Source organism: Stegastes partitus, unplaced genomic scaffold (genome assembly GCF_000690725.1).
Source record: "Stegastes partitus isolate 25-593 unplaced genomic scaffold, Stegastes_partitus-1.0.2 Scaffold726, whole genome shotgun sequence".
Classification (NCBI taxonomy): Eukaryota; Metazoa; Chordata; class Actinopteri; family Pomacentridae; genus Stegastes; species Stegastes partitus.
This window is the reverse complement of record NW_007578457.1, coordinates 235936-254380: the sequence shown is the minus strand read 5'-3', so window position 1 is coordinate 254380 and position 18445 is coordinate 235936. Positions and strand designations below refer to the sequence as shown.

General features: G+C 46.6%; 2 protein-coding genes across 2 annotated transcripts in view; one reads left to right on the top strand and one right to left on the bottom strand.

Moving 5' to 3' along the window:
- Positions 1–3817, top strand: LOC103364179 (glucosamine-6-phosphate isomerase 2). The gene is made up of 6 exons (XM_008291205.1): positions 1–475; positions 552–653; positions 962–1144; positions 1230–1414; positions 1635–1809; positions 2528–3817. The coding sequence occupies exons 1-6, from the start codon at positions 352–354 to the stop codon at positions 2584–2586; spliced, it is 828 nt and encodes a 275-aa protein (XP_008289427.1). The 5' UTR covers positions 1–351; the 3' UTR covers positions 2587–3817.
- Positions 3818–10549: 6732 nt separating this feature from the next.
- The window catches only part of gabrg1 (gamma-aminobutyric acid type A receptor subunit gamma1), a 10739-nt gene continuing 2843 nt past the window's right edge, over positions 10550–18445 (bottom strand). The window contains exons 3-10 of the mRNA XM_008291213.1: positions 15643–15803; positions 14596–14663; positions 13047–13267; positions 12731–12813; positions 11679–11816; positions 11395–11547; positions 10934–11136; positions 10550–10831 (exon numbers count right to left, since the gene is read on the bottom strand). Of these exons, the coding sequence (XP_008289435.1) occupies positions 10550–10831; positions 10934–11136; positions 11395–11547; positions 11679–11816; positions 12731–12813; positions 13047–13267; positions 14596–14663; positions 15643–15803 (1309 nt within the window). The remainder of the gene's footprint in view (positions 10832–10933; positions 11137–11394; positions 11548–11678; positions 11817–12730; positions 12814–13046; positions 13268–14595; positions 14664–15642; positions 15804–18445) is intronic.

Sequence of the window (18445 nt, the reverse complement as noted above, 5' to 3'; positions counted from 1 at the left end):
AAGCGGGGCGTGTTGGCTGGCCAGGGCCTGGTACCAGCTCAGTGCTGCTCATGTCGGACTCTCTGACGGTCAGCAGAACCGACGTCCAGCTGAAGTCGCTCCGCGCTGCAGCCTCTCCACCAGACTCCATTCAAAAATCTGACCATTTAACAGAACCGCCGTGTGGACGTCCAGAACAAACACGTGTGCATGTGTTTAAAAAGCTTTACGGTTCTGATCATCAGTCCGGCGCACACAGTGGTCCGTTTAGTTTGATGTGGTCTTTTCTCATTCTGCTGCTGGAACCAGACCCGCATCTGATCCGGGTTTAAGTTTGGACTTGGTTAGATCCGCTGACAGCAGCTCGCGGCCATGAGGCTGGTCATCCTGGACGACTACGAGCTGGCCAGTGAGTGGGCCGCCAAGTACATCCGCAACAGGATCATCCAGTTCCAGCCCTCTGCTGACCGGTACTTCACTCTGGGCCTGCCTACAGGTGAGTGCTGCTGGAGGGTTGCTGGGCACAGTGTCATGTGTTACTGGTTTGACTGGGATGTGGCCGTCTCTTCCAGGGAGCACTCCGTACGGCTGCTACCAGAAGCTGATCGAGTACCACAGAAGTGGAGATATTTCATTCAAATATGTGAAAACCTTCAACATGGATGAATATGTAGGTGAGTCGGGCCAGGTTCTGGTTCCAGCTCTACTGGGTTTGTCAGCAGCTTATTCAGTGGACTGGTTCTGTAGAGTCGGTGCTCTTCCAACCAGTATCCTCACTCCTAGATGTCATCAGTCTGAAGCTGTGCGTAGAGAGCGCCACCTAGCTGTGAAAAGCTAGACATCATTTAGCGACGGCAGCTTATTTTCATCCTGATTCCTTCAGTCGTGTGTTTGGCCGCGGCCAGGCCTTCAAACAGCCAATCGTCTGCAGCTTTGCTGTGGAGGTGAATTCAGTCGCTGTAATGAAAGCTTGTCTGTCCAGGTCTGCCTCGTGCTCATTCTCAGAGCTACCACTCCTACATGTGGAACAACTTCTTCAAGCACACGGACATCGATCCAGCCAACGCCCACATTCTGGACGGGAATGCAGCGGACCTGGAGGCGGAGTGTCAGGCCTACGAGCACAAGATCGCAGAGGCCGGAGGAATCGAGCTGTTTGTTGGAGGTCAGACACGTGGTTTTAATGTGGATGTCACACCAATACGTTCTTCTCTGGTGTGATGTAAACTTCTGTCCTTTGTCCTTTGTAGGTATCGGCCCTGATGGTCACATAGCGTTCAACGAGCCGGGCTCCAGCCTGGTGTCCCGGACCAGAGTGAAAACCCTGGCAAAGGACACCATCGTAGCCAACGCTCGTTTCTTCAGCAATGACCTCTCCAAGGTTCCCACCATGGCTCTGACGGTGGGGGTCGGCACTGTCATGGACGCCAAGGAGGTCAGATTCACAGGCAGCTCCTGATAATGCGATGTTCTCCAATATAGTCACATGACGACAGCGAGGTTTCCTCCATGATGTGGTCACTGTTTCTAAATGCCTTCGTTCTGCTCAGATCACATATTTAACACACACGCTCGCCATCGTGTGACTCTTGTTGTTCCTACTTTTCTGGATCCGTGTAGCTGCAGGCGTGATGATGTTGTGTTGCTGTGCTCAGGTGATGATTCTGATCACCGGAGCACACAAAGCCTTCGCTCTGTATAAAGCCATAGAGGAGGGCGTGAACCACATGTGGACCGTGTCAGCCTTCCAGCAGCATCCACGCACCATCTTCGTCTGTGACGAGGACGCCACCCTGGAGCTCCGAGTCAAAACCGTCAAATATTTCAAAGGTACCAACAAAAAATACACACACATATAAATATATAAATACATAAATACACACACATATAAATACATAAATACACACACATATAAATACATAAATACACACACATATAAATATATAAATACACACACATATAAATACATAAATATAGAAATATATAAATACAGGGCCTCACAAATGTATTTTTTGAGCATCACAGATGGCAGCAGACAAAAACAAATGCTGCTATCTCTAGTCATCATCTCAGGTTGGTATGTGATGTCCCGTAGGGCCGTAGAGATGAAGAAGGTCTTGGTTAGGGTTGGTCTGGACTCTTGAACCAGCTGCTCATGTCATGCAGGGAAACGGTGCAGCCGTCTCTAGATGGGCTGAACAGGCCACAGCGCGCTCTGGCCTCGTCAGCCTACATGAACTCTGCATCCACATTAAAGCTGGTGTTCGCAGCATATTTATCTTCTCCATATGGCGGTACCACCAGTGATGGTCCAGCCCACGTCAGTGTGATCGGATACAGAGCACAGCAGCCATTCAACCTTCACAGCACCAGTTCATTGTCCAGCGCCCTGCTGACCAGAAAGTCGTTCTAGAACGTCTTTAGTTAAGAGCAGCTGCATCACATCTAACACGACACATGGTGGCGCTGCGAGGAGCAGCCGCCACGTCACAACACTCTATATCCAGGATGCTGTTTTAATGTAGCTTCTTTTCCATTTTCTTTTTAGGTTTAATGCATGTTCATAATAAACTGGTGGACCCAGTGCTCAGCATGAAGGACCAGTAAAGCTGTGAAGACCACTAGAGGTCAACATTCAAGGTCAACTACGGCTGAATACAACCGGACTGCAGCGCGTGGTTCTGGTGCTGTTGGATGTCTGAGGAGCTGTTGAGTGTTTCTGTCACGTTCTGATTGACTCTGATGATAACAGGTCACTGATCAGGTCTCCTGTAGTCCCAGTGAGTTCTGGTCCCAGTGAGTTCTGGTCCCAGTCAGTTCTAGTCCCAGTGAGTTCTGGTCCCAGTGAGTTCTAGTCCCAGTGTGTTCTGGTCCCAGTCAGTTCTGGTCCCAGTCAGTTCTAGTCCCAGTGAGTTCTAGTCCCAGTGAGTTCTGGTCCCAGTGAGTTCTGCTCCACTGGCTCATGTGTGCACCGCCCTGAGTAGCTGTACTTTAACACAGTAGCTGTAATGTCTGCATGATAGGCAGGTTACTGACAGAGAGGCGTCTCTGGACTCGTTCAGTACCGCGGTACCATGCAGGACGAGGACAGACCCAAACCAGTGGGGTTTCTGTTGTGTAGGAGTTAACGGTCAGAAGTCCAAGATGAAGAAATCAGGCCTTGAACCCTGACCCAGATGATCTGGTGTGAGAGCTCATCCCCACTGACAGCAGTCACCTGAACCCGACTCAGCCCGGTTTCAGGACGCCTTCAGTCCAGCTGTGATGCGTCTCATTCGGTCGTTCTGGTTTGTTTCTGACAGACCTCCGCCTGCTGCACGCCGTGTTTCTGGACGTTGTTTATGACTAAAGGTTGCTCTGGCACCTTCTGACCCGACCCGTCTGAACCATACCAGAACCCTGTCACCCTGGAGGCCAGCCTGCAGGTTCTGGGCCAGCCTGGACATCATGTGTAGCGTAGCTCTGCCCAAGGTTGTGTCAGACACGATCTCTGGCATCAGTCGTCCCCGACTGCTCCGACTTCCTGCAGTGGAGGCTGAGTGGTTCTGATCCGGGTTTCACAGACAGCTGATGTCTCAGCCTGAACACTGACGTGTGGTGACAGAGCAGGAAGAGCAGCGCTGCCGATAAGAAAACCTTCATATTGTCCCCTCAGTCCTGGTCCATGTTCAGAGTTCTACGTTGTTCTGCACTGAGCTGATCTGTTCTGTCTTCTTGGTTTTCTTTTTTCTAACGTCACTCCTGTTAGCTGGTCCATGTTTGATCCTCGTTGGGCTTTTTCCACATGTTCTGTAGCTGCTCTTTATTTTCTGGTGACAATAAAAACCTTTTGCAGGAAGTTTTTGCTTCATCAGCGTCTTTACTGTGTTTTAAAGTCAAACGAACACCAACAGCTGGAGTCATCAGCCGACGGCGTGTTGGGTGGAGCTGCTTCTTTCTCTGTGTTGTGGTGCGTTTCCATTTCCATTGATCTCCACAGGGGGGCGTCGTTCCTCAGCTCTGGAGACTCTGGACTCCATCAAACAGTAGCACCGTTCTGCACCGCGTTCATGCTGCTGTTCAGGTTCTGATGATGGTCCAGCTCGGCTGGCCTGAGCGACTTCAACAAGGATGAGTCAGTCGTCTTGTTGTATATAATGCAGAGGTAACAGACGGACTCACCTGGAGCGTGTTGTACCGCGACACTAATGGCACCGCTCCACTGTACCTTGTTGTCACTTTGTACAGCCTCCTGATTGGATGGCGTCGGCCACCTGTGCAGGGCTGTGATTGAATAAATGGGCATCTATGAAACCTCCAGCTCTCCAGGACATTCTGGTTTTTGCAGTTCTTGGTTATAAACATATCCAGTGATCCTGTAATTGAGTATTTCTCTGGTTTTGTACCTTTTAAACAGTATTGACTGAGTGAAGCGGGTCCGTCCTCCCTGACCTGGAACCGTTAAAAACCAAACAGGAATAAAGAAGGTGAATATATCACCTGAAAATAAATATAAAGCATGAAGAATACCATGACGAAGGCAGCTCATTAGAAAGGAGCTATTAAGTGCATGAACACGTTTGTGAGAAGTCATTTACAGATGAACACAAACCACCAGACAGACCCGGTTAACGGGTCCGATGGGTCTTAGTTCAGCAGCTTTTTAATTCAGTTCACTTCAGTGTTATTTGTACAGCGCAGTTCACAACACGTGATCACACAGCGCTCAATCCTCAGCCAGCGTGTTGGACACATCACACATGTTCTCTGGAGACCTGCAGCAGAAGCTCTTTTCCTTGTCTAGGGTTGGTCTGAATGAAGAGAACAGGACTACATGATGAGCAGACATTCAGAGAGCTTCACAGGACAACGGCTGTAGGTCTGGCTTCTGCTGAGGAGGTCCTCGCTGACTTCCTGTAGGTTGGCTGTTCATGGTGCACCAGAGTCTTCATCGTGTCTGTGGTGGTTCATTAAACTGTGAAACACCGTTCTGACTTTTCCAGGCACTGCTTTATTTCATCACAGTGTATTGAGTTAGTAGACACAATACAACATGAGCAACACTTACAGATAATGTCACTGTACAGGGATATGAAAGACGTGTTCTATGGCTTGAGTCGAGGGTAAAACATCGCTGTGTGCCCGGACAGCAGGCAGCCCTGCTGCACATGAGCGCATCATATATTTTTGAGGTTTCTGGGCTGAAAAATACAGCATCTGATTTTGAAGTCTTCAGCTACTTATAAGTAAGTTTATTCAGCGTAATGTCAAAAATACGGAAGTTACAAGAGCAAGCCGCTTGTAAATACATGTAGTTGCCCTTTACAGAGATTACTGAAAGACAAACTCACACTCGTTTAAACACACATCAACAAAACCATTATTTCATTAAGCCAGGATGGGAGCGTTGAAGCTTCGGGGACTGAAGGCAGAAACTACTGGGAGCTACTGGGAACTACTGGGAACTACTGGGAACTACTGGGAACTACTGGGAACTAGTCTACCGTATTCAGGTAGAAGTCTTCAGTGCAAACATAAGATACAGTTCTTCATATTATACTCTGCAATTAATATAGTCAGCGACGCAGCGACTGCATGTGGAAAAGAAGAAAACCAAATATGTTCATTATGCTGTGAATCATTTCTGCATATTCAGTTTATAATATGAATTTAATTCCCTACAGATCATCCAAATAGAACTCAAAGATGTCCTCCAAAGATCAGTATATCTGACCCAGTTTGCTATAATTAAATGTCATAATCAGAATCTGGCAAACATGTCTAACCAGTGTTTCTGGAGAAAAGAGTTTACAGATTATGAAGAGTGTTTTTCATGCTACATAAGACTGTGATCTGAATTCCTTATTTCAAAATAAAGAATGAATGGATGGATGGATGGATGGATGGATGGATGGATGGATGAATGGATGGATGGATGGATGGATGGATGAATGGATGGATGATGGATGGATGGATGGATGATGGATGGATGGATGGATGGATGGATGATGGATGGATGATGGATGGATGGATGAATGAATGGATGGATGGATGGATGGATGGATGGATGGATGGGCCTAAAGTTGAGGATTTTGCTGCTGCAGTGGAATTCTTGTGGTTTTGGTGGCTCTAATGTTCTGGTGGACCTCCTCCCTGCTGTGTAATGAAGGTTCTGGCTCGGATGTCAACAGCTGTACAACGTGTGGACATTTAAAGGTTACATCTAAAATCCTCTACTTGGTTGGTGCACACAAATGAAGGCAAGAAATGCCGATTTAAAAAATACATTGAAGGACAGACAACTACACGACCCATAAACCCATGAAGAGTGGAGAGCGCTACACCTCTGAGCTGCTGGAGGCCTCTGAGAAACAACCAGCAGAAGGTGAACTCAGAACATCAGAGAGGTGAGTCCAGGTGCAACTGGTGCTGTGGAAATATACTTCATACTGAATGGAGGAGGGTCCTTCAAAAGTTCTCGGCCTCACTAGAAAACATCAGAAAGGTTGTTCTTGTGTTGGCTTAACAAGCTCTGCTGTCCCATCTAGAGCCTCCAGACACTCCTCAGCAGCTGCATGACTTCATTTTCATTCTGAAAGTAGCGAACACACAAGTAGGAAAACAGAAGTCCGACGGCGCCAGGCGGGTTGAGCAACAGCTCAAAGCTCATTGGCTGCTTCTGCTTCTGCCACCTTCAGTGTGTGAACATGGTCCTGGAGCAGCAGGACTCCAGCTACAAGCTTTCCTCCCCTTTTGCTTTGATTGCTTCAAACACTGGAGTTTTTGTGGTCAGCGATAGGAGACGTTTCAGTCCACAGGTGTCCCCTAAAATGGGAGTTACGCTCTTTGTTTCCAGGTGAGGCCGCAAACTTTGTGAAGTCCCCTGGCCTCAAGGCAACTGGTAAAGTGAAGAATTAGGAAATCTACTTTTTGTACGGTGATCTGAAGCACTTCCTGAAAACGTGTCTCCAACCAGTTATAAGACAACTTTGGTGTTGTAGAGCTGACCTAGGTATCAGTGGGATGTTTAGGAACTGATCAGGACAACGCTGGAGATAAAGGATTACAGAGTTTGGACTCGTCTTCCACGGACTCGACTCACTTTTGTGTCAATAATCTAAATAATCAACTCCTGTTTTTCAATAGCAATGAAGAAATAATTTGACAAATTGTACATCACTCGTTTACAAGAACATAAAACCAAAATGATCACAAGGTCAGTTTCAACAATGTCCATGTTTGCATAGATTAATCTGTCTTTCATTACGTTAGAAGCTTGTATGAGTTAAAACAACTTCTTATGGAGACCTAAGACATGACTTCTTCCTGAAGTCTGGGTAATTCAATTAATCAGCCAGATGGAGCCTGGGCAACATGGAGACACTGTTATAAGGATAAAGATATGATCTTCTACAGATATATAGGGCATGCTACTACATTTTATTTACCAGTTTCTTTGGTGTATCTGGAAAGGTCAAGAACTTAAAGTCTGCATCTATTTATTGTCGGTCCAGCTGTTCCTCTCATGGTGTCTGCGTTCTCATATTTCCTCTCTGATATTTTAGAGCATTAAAAAAATGTAAAGTAGCATTCACTTGTGTGTTTGTTTTTAATAATACAGCAACAAGTCCGGTGTTCGTCCATTTGTCTGGATCCACAGTTCAAACAGAGCACAGGTGTGTTCGGGCTGAAAGCTGATTCTTTTTCTAAATACTATTTACATAAAATGCTCAGCAGCCGCCAATGAAAAAAGAACGTCATCACAGATATATTCTTTAATAATGGCACAGGTTCATCCTACAGATCTACTTCTATGGTTTGCACATTCATTATAAAGCAAACAAATGATTCCATCCTACACATGTTAGTGGACACAATCCTTGGCTACACAAAAGCCCTCACGCCTTCTGTCCTGAACATGTGAGAGAATAGTAATACAGGGAACTATCTAACAGGGGCAAACACCATCTCACTTTATAACTGATGAGCCTCTCTACCATTGAAGCCACAGCTTTATTGTTTTTGCTAGTTGTCCCATTGAGAAGGAAATGTCTGCAACCCAGGACTGTTGCAGCAGCTCCCTGTGTCAGGAGGTGAGAACTTAATTAGCCAGGACCGCTGAAGCTCACACATGGCATACCCCAATACCTCACTTGCCCCATACCACTAAAACAATGGCCACCTTAGGGCGGAGGGGTGAGCTATGCTGCTAGATGCATGGGCTCCATTGGCAAACTGATTTTAGGGGAGAGACAATGTGAGCTCACTGTCTGATCCATGGGCAAGGGGAGGAATGAAGGACTCCACTTCATCTGCCAAAACCAAGCTGCAGCCCCTTGCCTGGAATAGAAATCAGCCAGTCCTGGGAGGGGAGCTGGCTGAGCCTCGGCACGACACGAAGCCACCGTCCAATGAGCCCACCATGCACTGGGGTCAGCCGGCACTAACTGGTCCTCAGGACGTGGAACGCTACCTCTCTGGTGGGGAGGAAACTGGAGATAGTGGGGACGGTGGAGCAACACCAGCTAGACAGAGCTCCACACAGAGCAAAGGCTCTGGGCTTCTCCACCATGATGACTGAACGAACAAGCCCCCAGCTGAGCGCTGCTGCGTTTGAACTCTGGCTGGGGAGGGGCTTTCACTGTTTTCACATATGTAAATACTCGTTTCTATGTTTGCACCAGGGTCTCCGTCCATGTCCTGTACATATGGCGGAACTGACGATAAAGGATTTGGCTGGTGTGGTTGACACGTCTCTTCAGGATAGGAGGCCAGCTGTCAAACCTCTGGAACAAGGGGCCAGCTCTCTACCCCGTCAGACCTCTGGATGACGGGCTTATGAGCTATAAGCCGCTACCATGAAAGTTAAAACAAATTAAGGCTTGAAATATTCCAGTTTACACTTATACAACCAGTCAGAGCAGCGTTCGTATTGGTCGTAGTGTTGGACTCGCTGACTGTGACGTGACTCCGATCAGAGACAGCCCCTCCAATTCTAAGTCCATGGTGACAGGAACATGGAGCATGAGATGAACGGATGGACTGATTGTGGGTCAGCAGGACTGTAGGCCTTGGACTGCTGGGTGAACAGGGACCTGACCTGGGAATGGATAGATGCATGAAAGGATGAATGAAAAGGGGAACTTGTCTTCATGGCGCTTTGGGGCTTTGCTGAGGCCACAGCATAACACATGCTCATAGCTTCACCTGTTGCTAAGCTAACAGACACAACCAGCTGCGTGCTGTGCGTGGTTCAGGGGAACTGGCTAATCGTGGTCACGGTTCAGTTTCATGCACAAACAAGTCTTAGACGTTGAATCCTCAGGCTGAAGTGAAATGTCATTGTTACTGCAGGAACAACCATGATGCTCCAGCTGTGTTGCAAATAGGTGGATGCTGAGCTGTGAACCTCATAAAGAGGGCTCACATGTGCCTTGATTAAACTTGTACAGAACCATAGCAGCAGCTTCATCCAGCACCAGACTGGACATTCAGCAGAGGACAGGAGCGGTGGTGTAACGTCTGGTTGTCATGAGCCCTGATCAGCTGCTGACTGGTCCAGCTGTGGTGGATGGTGAGCAGGCTGCACAGTGGTTCCCATTTCAGTGTCAATTAGAACATAAAAACCTTCTCGGCAAATGTATGAACCTCTGCCATTTCTAAAGAGCCTTTCACATGCAACACAGCCGTATAAAAACAAATTCCAGAACTTCATGGTCTGTGTTGTAAAGGACGTCATCTCACAACATGTTCAGAAAGGAAACGACCAGTTTGGACTTGGAACCAGGACCGAGGTGTCTGAACAGAACGGGTCAATTCTCACATTTGTTTTGTAACTTGTGTATAAAATCTGGCTGCTTTAAAAACAACCGTCATCGAACATGACAGAAGCTACAAATTCATCCCACGCAGTCGATAGTGAGCAGAGGCCGACCCAGTCTGACCTCACGAGTCGTAGTACTGTGAGGTGTTGCCTACAAAAATAGAACCCTGGGAACAATTAGGTTGTTCACATATTTAAAGATATGCTCCCTGGATGTGTGAACCAATAGTCATAGGTTTTAAAAACTGATGTTTTAAATCTCATTTGCTGAATTGTTGAAAAAGTGTTTCCATCCTACGAGCTGCTCGTCTGCCTCATTAGATCAGGAACAACCACAGTATCATGTATAGGTATACTGCTGCCTCCTCTCTGCTTCACAACAACATCAATAGCAGGGTCACAAACAGTAAACCAGCTTTGGGGTATCTCTTTAAGTGTAATGGCAATATCTCCGCGGTGTCGGCTGGAGTTTTACTTGTGCAAACATTTTAACTAGTTCTAATGTCAACAACTAAATTCATGGACATTCAGGCTTCTTTTCATTGTTTTTCTTGCTCTTGCACTGGATGAAGATGCTGGACAAGCTGCAGGAGAGAGTGATAACTATTGGTCAAGCCCAATTCCAGTCAGGGGGTCACTAGGCGTGTATATTCAGTGTCAGTTTGCTAAGTAGCTATTATGTCTTCTGGTACTCTAGCTATGCAGCTGTATTTCTGTGAAATGCTTGCAGACGTTAAACTCCAGCTGTCCTATTTGTAGGTATTGGTTTTATAGATACAGATAACCAATCCAGTAGACCAGATTGAAAAGGCCAAAAGCAGTGGGAAAGAATATTCGTGAATAAGAATCGATCTTGGAAACTCGCACATGCACCCTGTTTTCACGCCAGGCACCTGAACGGCAGTCATCAAAGCAGCAGAAGAAGCTGGTGCAATCTTTTCCATCTAAACAGTCATAAGCATAGTCGTCCTCCTCGTGGTAGGGCACGATGTTGTTCATCTGCAGCAGGGACGTGCCGGGGCGGATGTTCACCATGCTGGAGGCTCTCTGCTGTGGAGGCAGCATGCAGGTATTTTAGTAGGTCACCGTTTAGTGGACTCCAAACAAAACCTCACCTTCTACAGAAAGAAGAGAACAACGAGCGCTCGGTACCTGAGTGTTGCTGTTGGCTTTTGACTTCTTGGTCTGTCTGTTGCTGGTGAAGTAGTGTAGCGTGCCGTACTCCATGAGCGCGGCGAAGGTGAAGATGAAGCAGACAGAGACAAACAGATCCATAGCGGTGACGTAGGAGACTTTTGGCAGTGACTTCCTGGAGATGGTGCTGAGAGTCGTCATGGTAAGCACGGTAGTGATCCCTGGATGGGTCGGCACAGAAACAGGTCGTGGTTGTCAAATATTACAAGTTCTGGATATTCAGGGCTCAACTATGACACAACCAATGTTTGATCTTATCTCTACTCAGTGTAGGAAGCTGATAACTACAAGTTTTCTGGCCTTTAAAGACTTTAGAACGTTGTCGTATCTCAAAGATCGATGCTCAGCACAAGGACACACAGAACAATGAAAGTTTGAACTCTGACTAGTTCAGGGCTTGAAATAAGAAAACACTAAACCTAGAGATGTGCGGGCTGGGACTGCATCCTTGTTGATCCAGAAGGATACCCAGGACAAGACCACAATCATGCTGCATGGGATGTACGTCTGAATTGTGAAGTAGCCCATTCTGCGACTCAGGTCAAAAAAGATCGTCATGATCACATATTCCCCTGAAAGTTAACAAACGCAGCACAAGAACACGTCAAGTCCACGTGATAATGTTGGACTTTACACTTCTTGTAACATCAACATCAAAGCCAAGGCTGGCAGCAGGTGAGACGACTGGCTGATGACCTCTAACCTGACTGTGTGTGTGCCACGTCAGAAGTGTTCCTCAGCCCTACAAAGGCAAACTGGTAGAGCCTCCAGTAGCGCTGGTCGGCCACCTCCACCGCCCGTCTCTGCCACCGGTACATGATCTCATTCTTGGGATAACCATCTGTAGAAACCCCCAACACAGACGCATAACAGATCAATTAGTTGCTTCCTAACACCTGCAATATGGAACAGAAAAGTCACATGTGACATTTGGTGTGCGGTGCATCACAGGGAGCGGGGAGCATTCACCTTATCATGACCTGCACATTCTCATGACAGTTCTTCAAAGAGCAGTAACAGGCTATGCTTTCAGTGCAAGTCAGCTTTGACTGTCATTCCTGCAGTACTTAGTGTAGATGTGACCAACACACATCATAACTGCTCTACCTGACGTCTGCATTAAAGGAGGTCAGAGACTCCTGAAGTTGGTTTGTTGAGCCTGCAGTGGTGAAGACGCCTCGTGTTTACAAGACTGGAAATAGTCCAAATTCTCAAGGAAATGTGTTTTTGGTCAGAAATGTCTTCCAAAGATGCCTGTATGACTGTTCTAATACTTCAAGGTTGGGTTTTAGGTTATATGCAAATCACAACAGTTGGTGATACTCAGAGAAATACAGTGGCCATGGCTAAGGTTTAAGATATATGTACATGAATATAATCGACTACATGGCGTGTGTGACTCTTTCTCTTGTGTGTGGAAGATTCAGATCATGAGAGGACAAAGCACAATGCAGGAGACGGATGGAGGATGACACAGACAGCATGAATCAGACGAGGAATGGGTGCCTAATTCATTAAGTCTGTCAAAGACAATGGGACTGTGTGGCTCCTCTCTCTGCTGGTGGAGCAGATGATAGATTGGTACAGGCATAGAGAGAGCAGCCTCAAGCAGATGGGCCTTTTGGCAAGAAGAAAGAATAAGGGCTATGGCGCTATGCTAGCCTGTACAGAAGCCTCTCTTTCTGGCCATGTTACAGAAGTTGAAGTCGAGATGACGGGTTCAAAAAAGAGAGGGAAATACATGTGACCACCTACAGCTTGAAAACTCCAGCGGACACGAATGTTCATCCATTGGAAAGTTATGCAGCTTAAGGTAACACTCCGCATTAATAGTCAACCTGACAAAAACAGAATTGTGACAGTAAAACATCAAGTGTCAGCATTGTTTAGTTCCCTAAACACAGAAAGAGTACTTCATGTTCTCTCTGTAATTACACCAATGGATACAGAAAAAGTCATGACAGGCCACAAAGTTACACATGCACACACTTAATCTGTACAAACAACAAATATATTCAAGGCATTGGTCAAAGTTTCTACCTAAAGGAGAGCAAACTGACAGCAGTCCTACCTCAAGGTGTACATGACTCTCCCGTTGCTCCACAGCCTCAGAAGGCGGTTGGGAGTCGTGATCCAATGGGCATCTGACTTGCGGGAGTTCCTGAAGAACGTGTCGGGGATCCAGATTTTGCCGACCATGTTGCTGTTGAGCATGAGCAGCTTCATTGAGCTGTTGAACTTCAGTCGGCTATCATACCAGGTCTGAGCAAAGAAGATGTCGATCGTGTACTCCTGCAACAGAGTTTGGAAATGAAGCGCATTAGAAAAAACAAAACATCCATGTCTTCTCATCTCTTGTAGACTACTGCGTGGACCTTGTGTAATATTAACACTTCCAAAGAACTGTGTTCGGGTCAGACCGCGGTGCCATCTGGTGCAGACATCCATGGATCCCAGAGAACCAGGGATGTCCCAACCACAGTTTCTTTTTGCCTATAATTAAACCGATAAAACAATGCCTGTGTTCGTGTGGCTGCAGGACCAAGCCGGCTGTGAATCACTAACACTAGAACAGGAGATATGTGACGGTACCAGGGCTGGACCTGAACATCTGAATATCCAGTTGTTGTGGTGACATCCCGATATCAATTTTGAGATCCGAATCCGCTGGATCTCAAAATTGGCTGAGCATGTGCACCAGCGGCTCGCGGTTCAGGAGGCGACAGGAAGGCGTGGCGAGGACGCTGCTGCTGCCACCCCCAGAAAAAAACAAAGCAGCAGGAGATGTCCATGCTGATGCTGTCGGAGTCCGACGATCAACACCCGGAGCAACAAGATCAAAGTGCCGAGCGAGAGACGAAGCAGTGTTTGGTGGACTCCAGTAAAGTCCAGTCTGGCCCACTTGGATGCTGGAAACAGAACCATGACCAGGCATCAGCAGCCAAACACTGCCTGTGTGACCCGAACCCTAACCCGGCCACTTCCACCCCGTCGCTACACTGTGAACAAAACCAGGACTTCACTCCTCCCCGAACATGTAGACAGAGTCCTGATCCTGGTACAGAGCAGAGTGTCGGTAGCTCCTCACATAGAGACAAAGATAAGATCAGGTCCGTTCTTGTAAAGATGTGCTGCTGTTCTGCACTACCGCTCTTATTTATACATTATATATGTATTCAAATATCAAACATAATTTAATTCATTAGGTAGATGTGTCATTTTCTAAATGTTTTTATTTTATATTTGAGTTTGTTTGAATGCCCTTCACTGGTAATAAATAAAGAAACAAATAATACAAGTAAATGAATAATATCCTGTCATAGTCGCCCGAATATCCAGAGCCCAGATATTGGTATTTGGACCAGCCCTAGATGGTACCTAAAATGAGGTAAATAGCCCACATACATCGGTATCGGTTGATGTCAGAATCGGAAATTGAGGGTTGGACAATAAACAGCCACTACGGGACAGAGATCCAGTCCTCAGGACTTCCTACAAACTGTAAAGACAGACACTGAAAACACCTGCTGGTTGCTTAGCTTTATTTGTAGGCTCAAGGATTTGTCTGTTAAACATTAAATCAGCAAAAACACAGTGAGAAATCAGAAGCAGCATCTCACCATGTTGATGGGGTCCACTGGTCCAATGCTGTTCACATACACAGCGGTCTCGATCACTGTTGGCCTCACTGTGAAGCAGCACAAACACACTGATTGACACAGACAGCATCAGCTCACACTGTGCTGCTTGGTTAGCCAAACATATGTAAAAAAAAAAGACACATGTGAAGCAGCATGACCTCCTACCTTCTGCTGAGTGACCACCAGCGCCTACAGCCAATCTAAACTAGACCCTTCTCACAAAGTGACTGAACTCTGCCACAAACACGACAATAAAACGTCAGTGAAGCTGAGTACAGATTCCAGAAAGCAAGTCATTGACATGAACAGGCCAAAAAAGGCCTTGGAGTAATTTCAAAGAGGTCTCAGATCCAAACTCAAATGTTCAAACAGCTGCTGGCAGGTGAACGTGCTCAGCTGTGTTCCTGCCACCATCAGGAAGGAAGCGCTAGCTAGCTAGCTACCACCAGCTGCTGGGAGATGGTCAGTCAGGATGGTCAGGAGTCGACCAGGAGTCACGAGACAGCAGGTCAGTGTCCACCGTGTCTCCGGTCAAGTGATGCTCACATGGCGTGGTGGCAGCAGTCCTCTGCTCTGGAGAACTGCCAGCAGAACCGATGCTTCACATAGAAGACACAAAACAACGCCGTAGCAGAGAACGCCCAGCATGCATGGGCTTCAGATAACTGATCATCTTCAGCTGCTAATGAAAAGAAAGGAACAAAGTTGTGATCATCACCAGGGTCATGTCACAGCAGCTCCTCATAACAAGATAAATGCTGAAGTTCAAACAGCATGGGGGCTCTGCACCGAACTGCCACTAAAAGCAGAACTAAGAACCAACTAACCGCCCTGCAGCGCTGCCTCTGTGTCCAAAGGCCCGTTTAGCTGATGGCTTTGGGCCACATCACATTTTCTACCTATACCTGCTGAAGCTTAGAAGGTCACAGGGGACGAGAACATCCCCCAGAGGAAGGATCTCCCCAGACAGCTGCACAGTCTCCACACACTTCTTTTGAGGGGACAGAACAAGATGCATTGACTTGCCTCCGATGTCGGGCCGTAGCTTGTTGTCGTAGCCCTGCAGCAGTTTGTTTAGAATCAAAGTGACATCGCTCTCATAGACCTTCGGGGACAGGACCCATGTCTTGTTTATGGGTACATCTTCATAGTCCTCCTCCTCCTGTTTGCTGGGCCCGAACGCTGAGCTGTGGAGCAGAAGCAACACTGTTAGAACACACACATACAGTATCTGCACATAGTTCAATGGATGTCTGTGAACGTCCATTAACAGAGCTGATCAAATCCAGCCAGTACAAAAGCTGGAAGGGAAAAATGGAAACCTCGGCCTGGTCTGATGTCTACTGGCAATGCACACTTCATCATCATCATCATCATCATCATCATCATCATCATCATCATCATCAGCATCATCATCATCATCATCGTCATCATCATCATCATCAGCAGCATCATCATCATCATCATCATCATCATCGTCANACATTCGACTCTGGTGTTGATTTTTTCCACCTTGCTGTACTTTTATCTGTGTATTTGTATGATTTCTGTGTTTTTGTGCTGCCCTGTGTAGCACGTTGGAAACCACATTCTGAACAGTGCCATAAATAAAGATTATTAGTAATACAAGTAAGGAAACATGACTGGCAAACATAAACCATAAAGCTAAAGTAAAACATACTAATTTAAATAAAGATTTGTTTCAAATAAATGCAAATACTAGTAAAAATATTTTGCAGAGAAATGTTGTTGTTTTACAGATTTTCTCTGAATTATTACGGTCAAGCACCTTCAATGCAGGGAAACAATTTCAAACACAACAAAGTTTTAACACATATGGAACAAAATTATTCCATCACAGTGTTTTATGGAAGACAGATAAAATACACCCAGTATTAATTCCCAAACACTTTCATTTATTTGCATAAAAAAATTATCAACCAATTATACACCAAAACGTCTGCAGAGCCCTCGAGGAGGATTTGAAAAACTCTGATCTGACTCGTATAAACAGAAAGTGTAGATGGACACGAGAGGATACAAAAGCAGGACTTTTATTTCAGTAAATACTGTAATTCAACATTTCAAGGACAAAGTTGAGCAGCCGTGACAGCACAGCGAGCTCCAGCAGCTACAGGTGGGTCAGGGCCAGGTCAGGGTTAGGTTAGGATTAAGTCAGGGTTAGGTCAGGGTTAGGTTAGGGTTAGGTCAGGGTTAGGGTTAGGTCAGGGTAAGGTTAGGATTAGGTCAGGGTTAGGTCAGGGTTAGGGTTAGATCAGGGTTAGGTCAGGGTAAGGTTAGGATTAGGTCAGGGTTAGGTCAGGGTTAGGGTTAGATCAGGGTTAGGTCAGGCTTAGGTCAGGGTTAGTGTTAGGTCAGGGTTAGATCAGAGTTAGGGGTAGGTCAGGGTTAGGTCAGGGTTAGGNCCATACAGGTCTCCATACAGGTCCTCCATACAGGTCCTCCATACAGGTCTCATACAGGTCTCATACAGGTCTCATACAGGTCTCGTGCTGGTCTCTGAGACGACCCGTGGCCCTTCATGTACGTGACCTGACCTGGTCGGCATCGAAGTGCATAAAACACGAACAACAGTGGAGTGATGGGAGCTCGTTGCATTTCTTCATTTATATTAGCGGCAATAAATGGCAGCAGACAGACAGATAGAAAAGACATTTTTCTAATAACAGGCCTGACCCGGAGGAGGAGGCGAGGCCGTGTTCACTCATAAACAAGGATCAGGTCAGAGAGTACTTTGAAAAACATCCAAATATGAAGCACAGCAGGAAACAGCTCGTCACTCCAGACAAACAGGACAAAGTGATGAATGGAAACATCATAAATGGAGGTTTTTTCTCAGGTTCGACCCTCCAGACTTCTGTTGGAGAGAGTCGAGGCCACAGACTGACCTCTGCTGAGGTTATGGTCGGCATCCTGACAGCTGATCAACATCTGCTTAAAGGGATTTTTAGCTACATATGCAACAAGAACTCAACAGGGCCAGACGGGTTTCATTGAAGACTCTCTCCTTTTAACTGTTCTGTGCCTGTGGTCCAGTTGTTCAGCATCCTCTGGCCTGCCCAGTACCATCTCCAGTACTGACCTTAGACTAGCAGCCTTAACTTGAGCTGGAATGAAGTGCTTTGAGAGAGTCAGTAAATATGCTAAGGAAAGATGGAGCTTCATATTTGGACCCTGGAGGAGTTCTTTTCTTAACTAAATGGTCTTGTTCATTTTTAATTGACAGCCTTCAGCAGGTATATATATATATATATGTAATCTAATAGTGCAGCACTGAGCTCATCCATCCTGGTCACACTGATCTTCTCTGATGGTAGCATTGTTTAAAGTCTGCTGCAGAGGGACGGCTGACAGGAAATTACATTTGACCTGAGAAAGGTGAGCGTCCACGACCCTGCTGCTGCTGCTGAAGCAGCTCTTGGTGTGTGGGAATGCAACGTGACAACAGATGGTGATGAAACATACGAGCTGATCATCTGTCTGCAGCCAGCTCGAAGGCTTCACTTCCTCTAAAGACTCCAGCGGTCATAAAGCTTTCTACACGAGTGCTGAAGACGACGGGCTCCAGCAGCGTCCAGTCAGAAGCTAGAATCAGCAGTCTGGTGACAAACGCAGCGGATCCGTCCCTCACAGCTCTCTTTGAAAGACCTGCTGTCAGACAGGCTCAGAAGATTTCTTGCACATGTATCATCCTGAACACAGCGCAGACGATCCGGTAGACGGTTCAGAGCCAGCAGCCTCCTCCTCCCATCACCTACTGTACTCAGCACATGATCATCTGAAGCCGGACCTCCACAGAGCGTCTCCA

What these genes read in the sequence shown, in the direction of transcription:
- LOC103364179 (XM_008291205.1), top strand. Translation starts at nt 352, where the DNA reads ATGAGGCTGGTCATCCTGGACGACTACGAGCTGGCCAGTGAGTGGGCC. An exon ending in AATCGAGCTGTTTGTTGGAG is followed by an intron (nt 1,145 to 1,229) that starts GTCAGACACGTG and finishes TGTCCTTTGTAG; the next exon opens with GTATCGGCCCTGATGGTCAC. An exon ending in CTGTCATGGACGCCAAGGAG is followed by an intron (nt 1,415 to 1,634) that starts GTCAGATTCACA and finishes TGCTGTGCTCAG; the next exon opens with GTGATGATTCTGATCACCGG.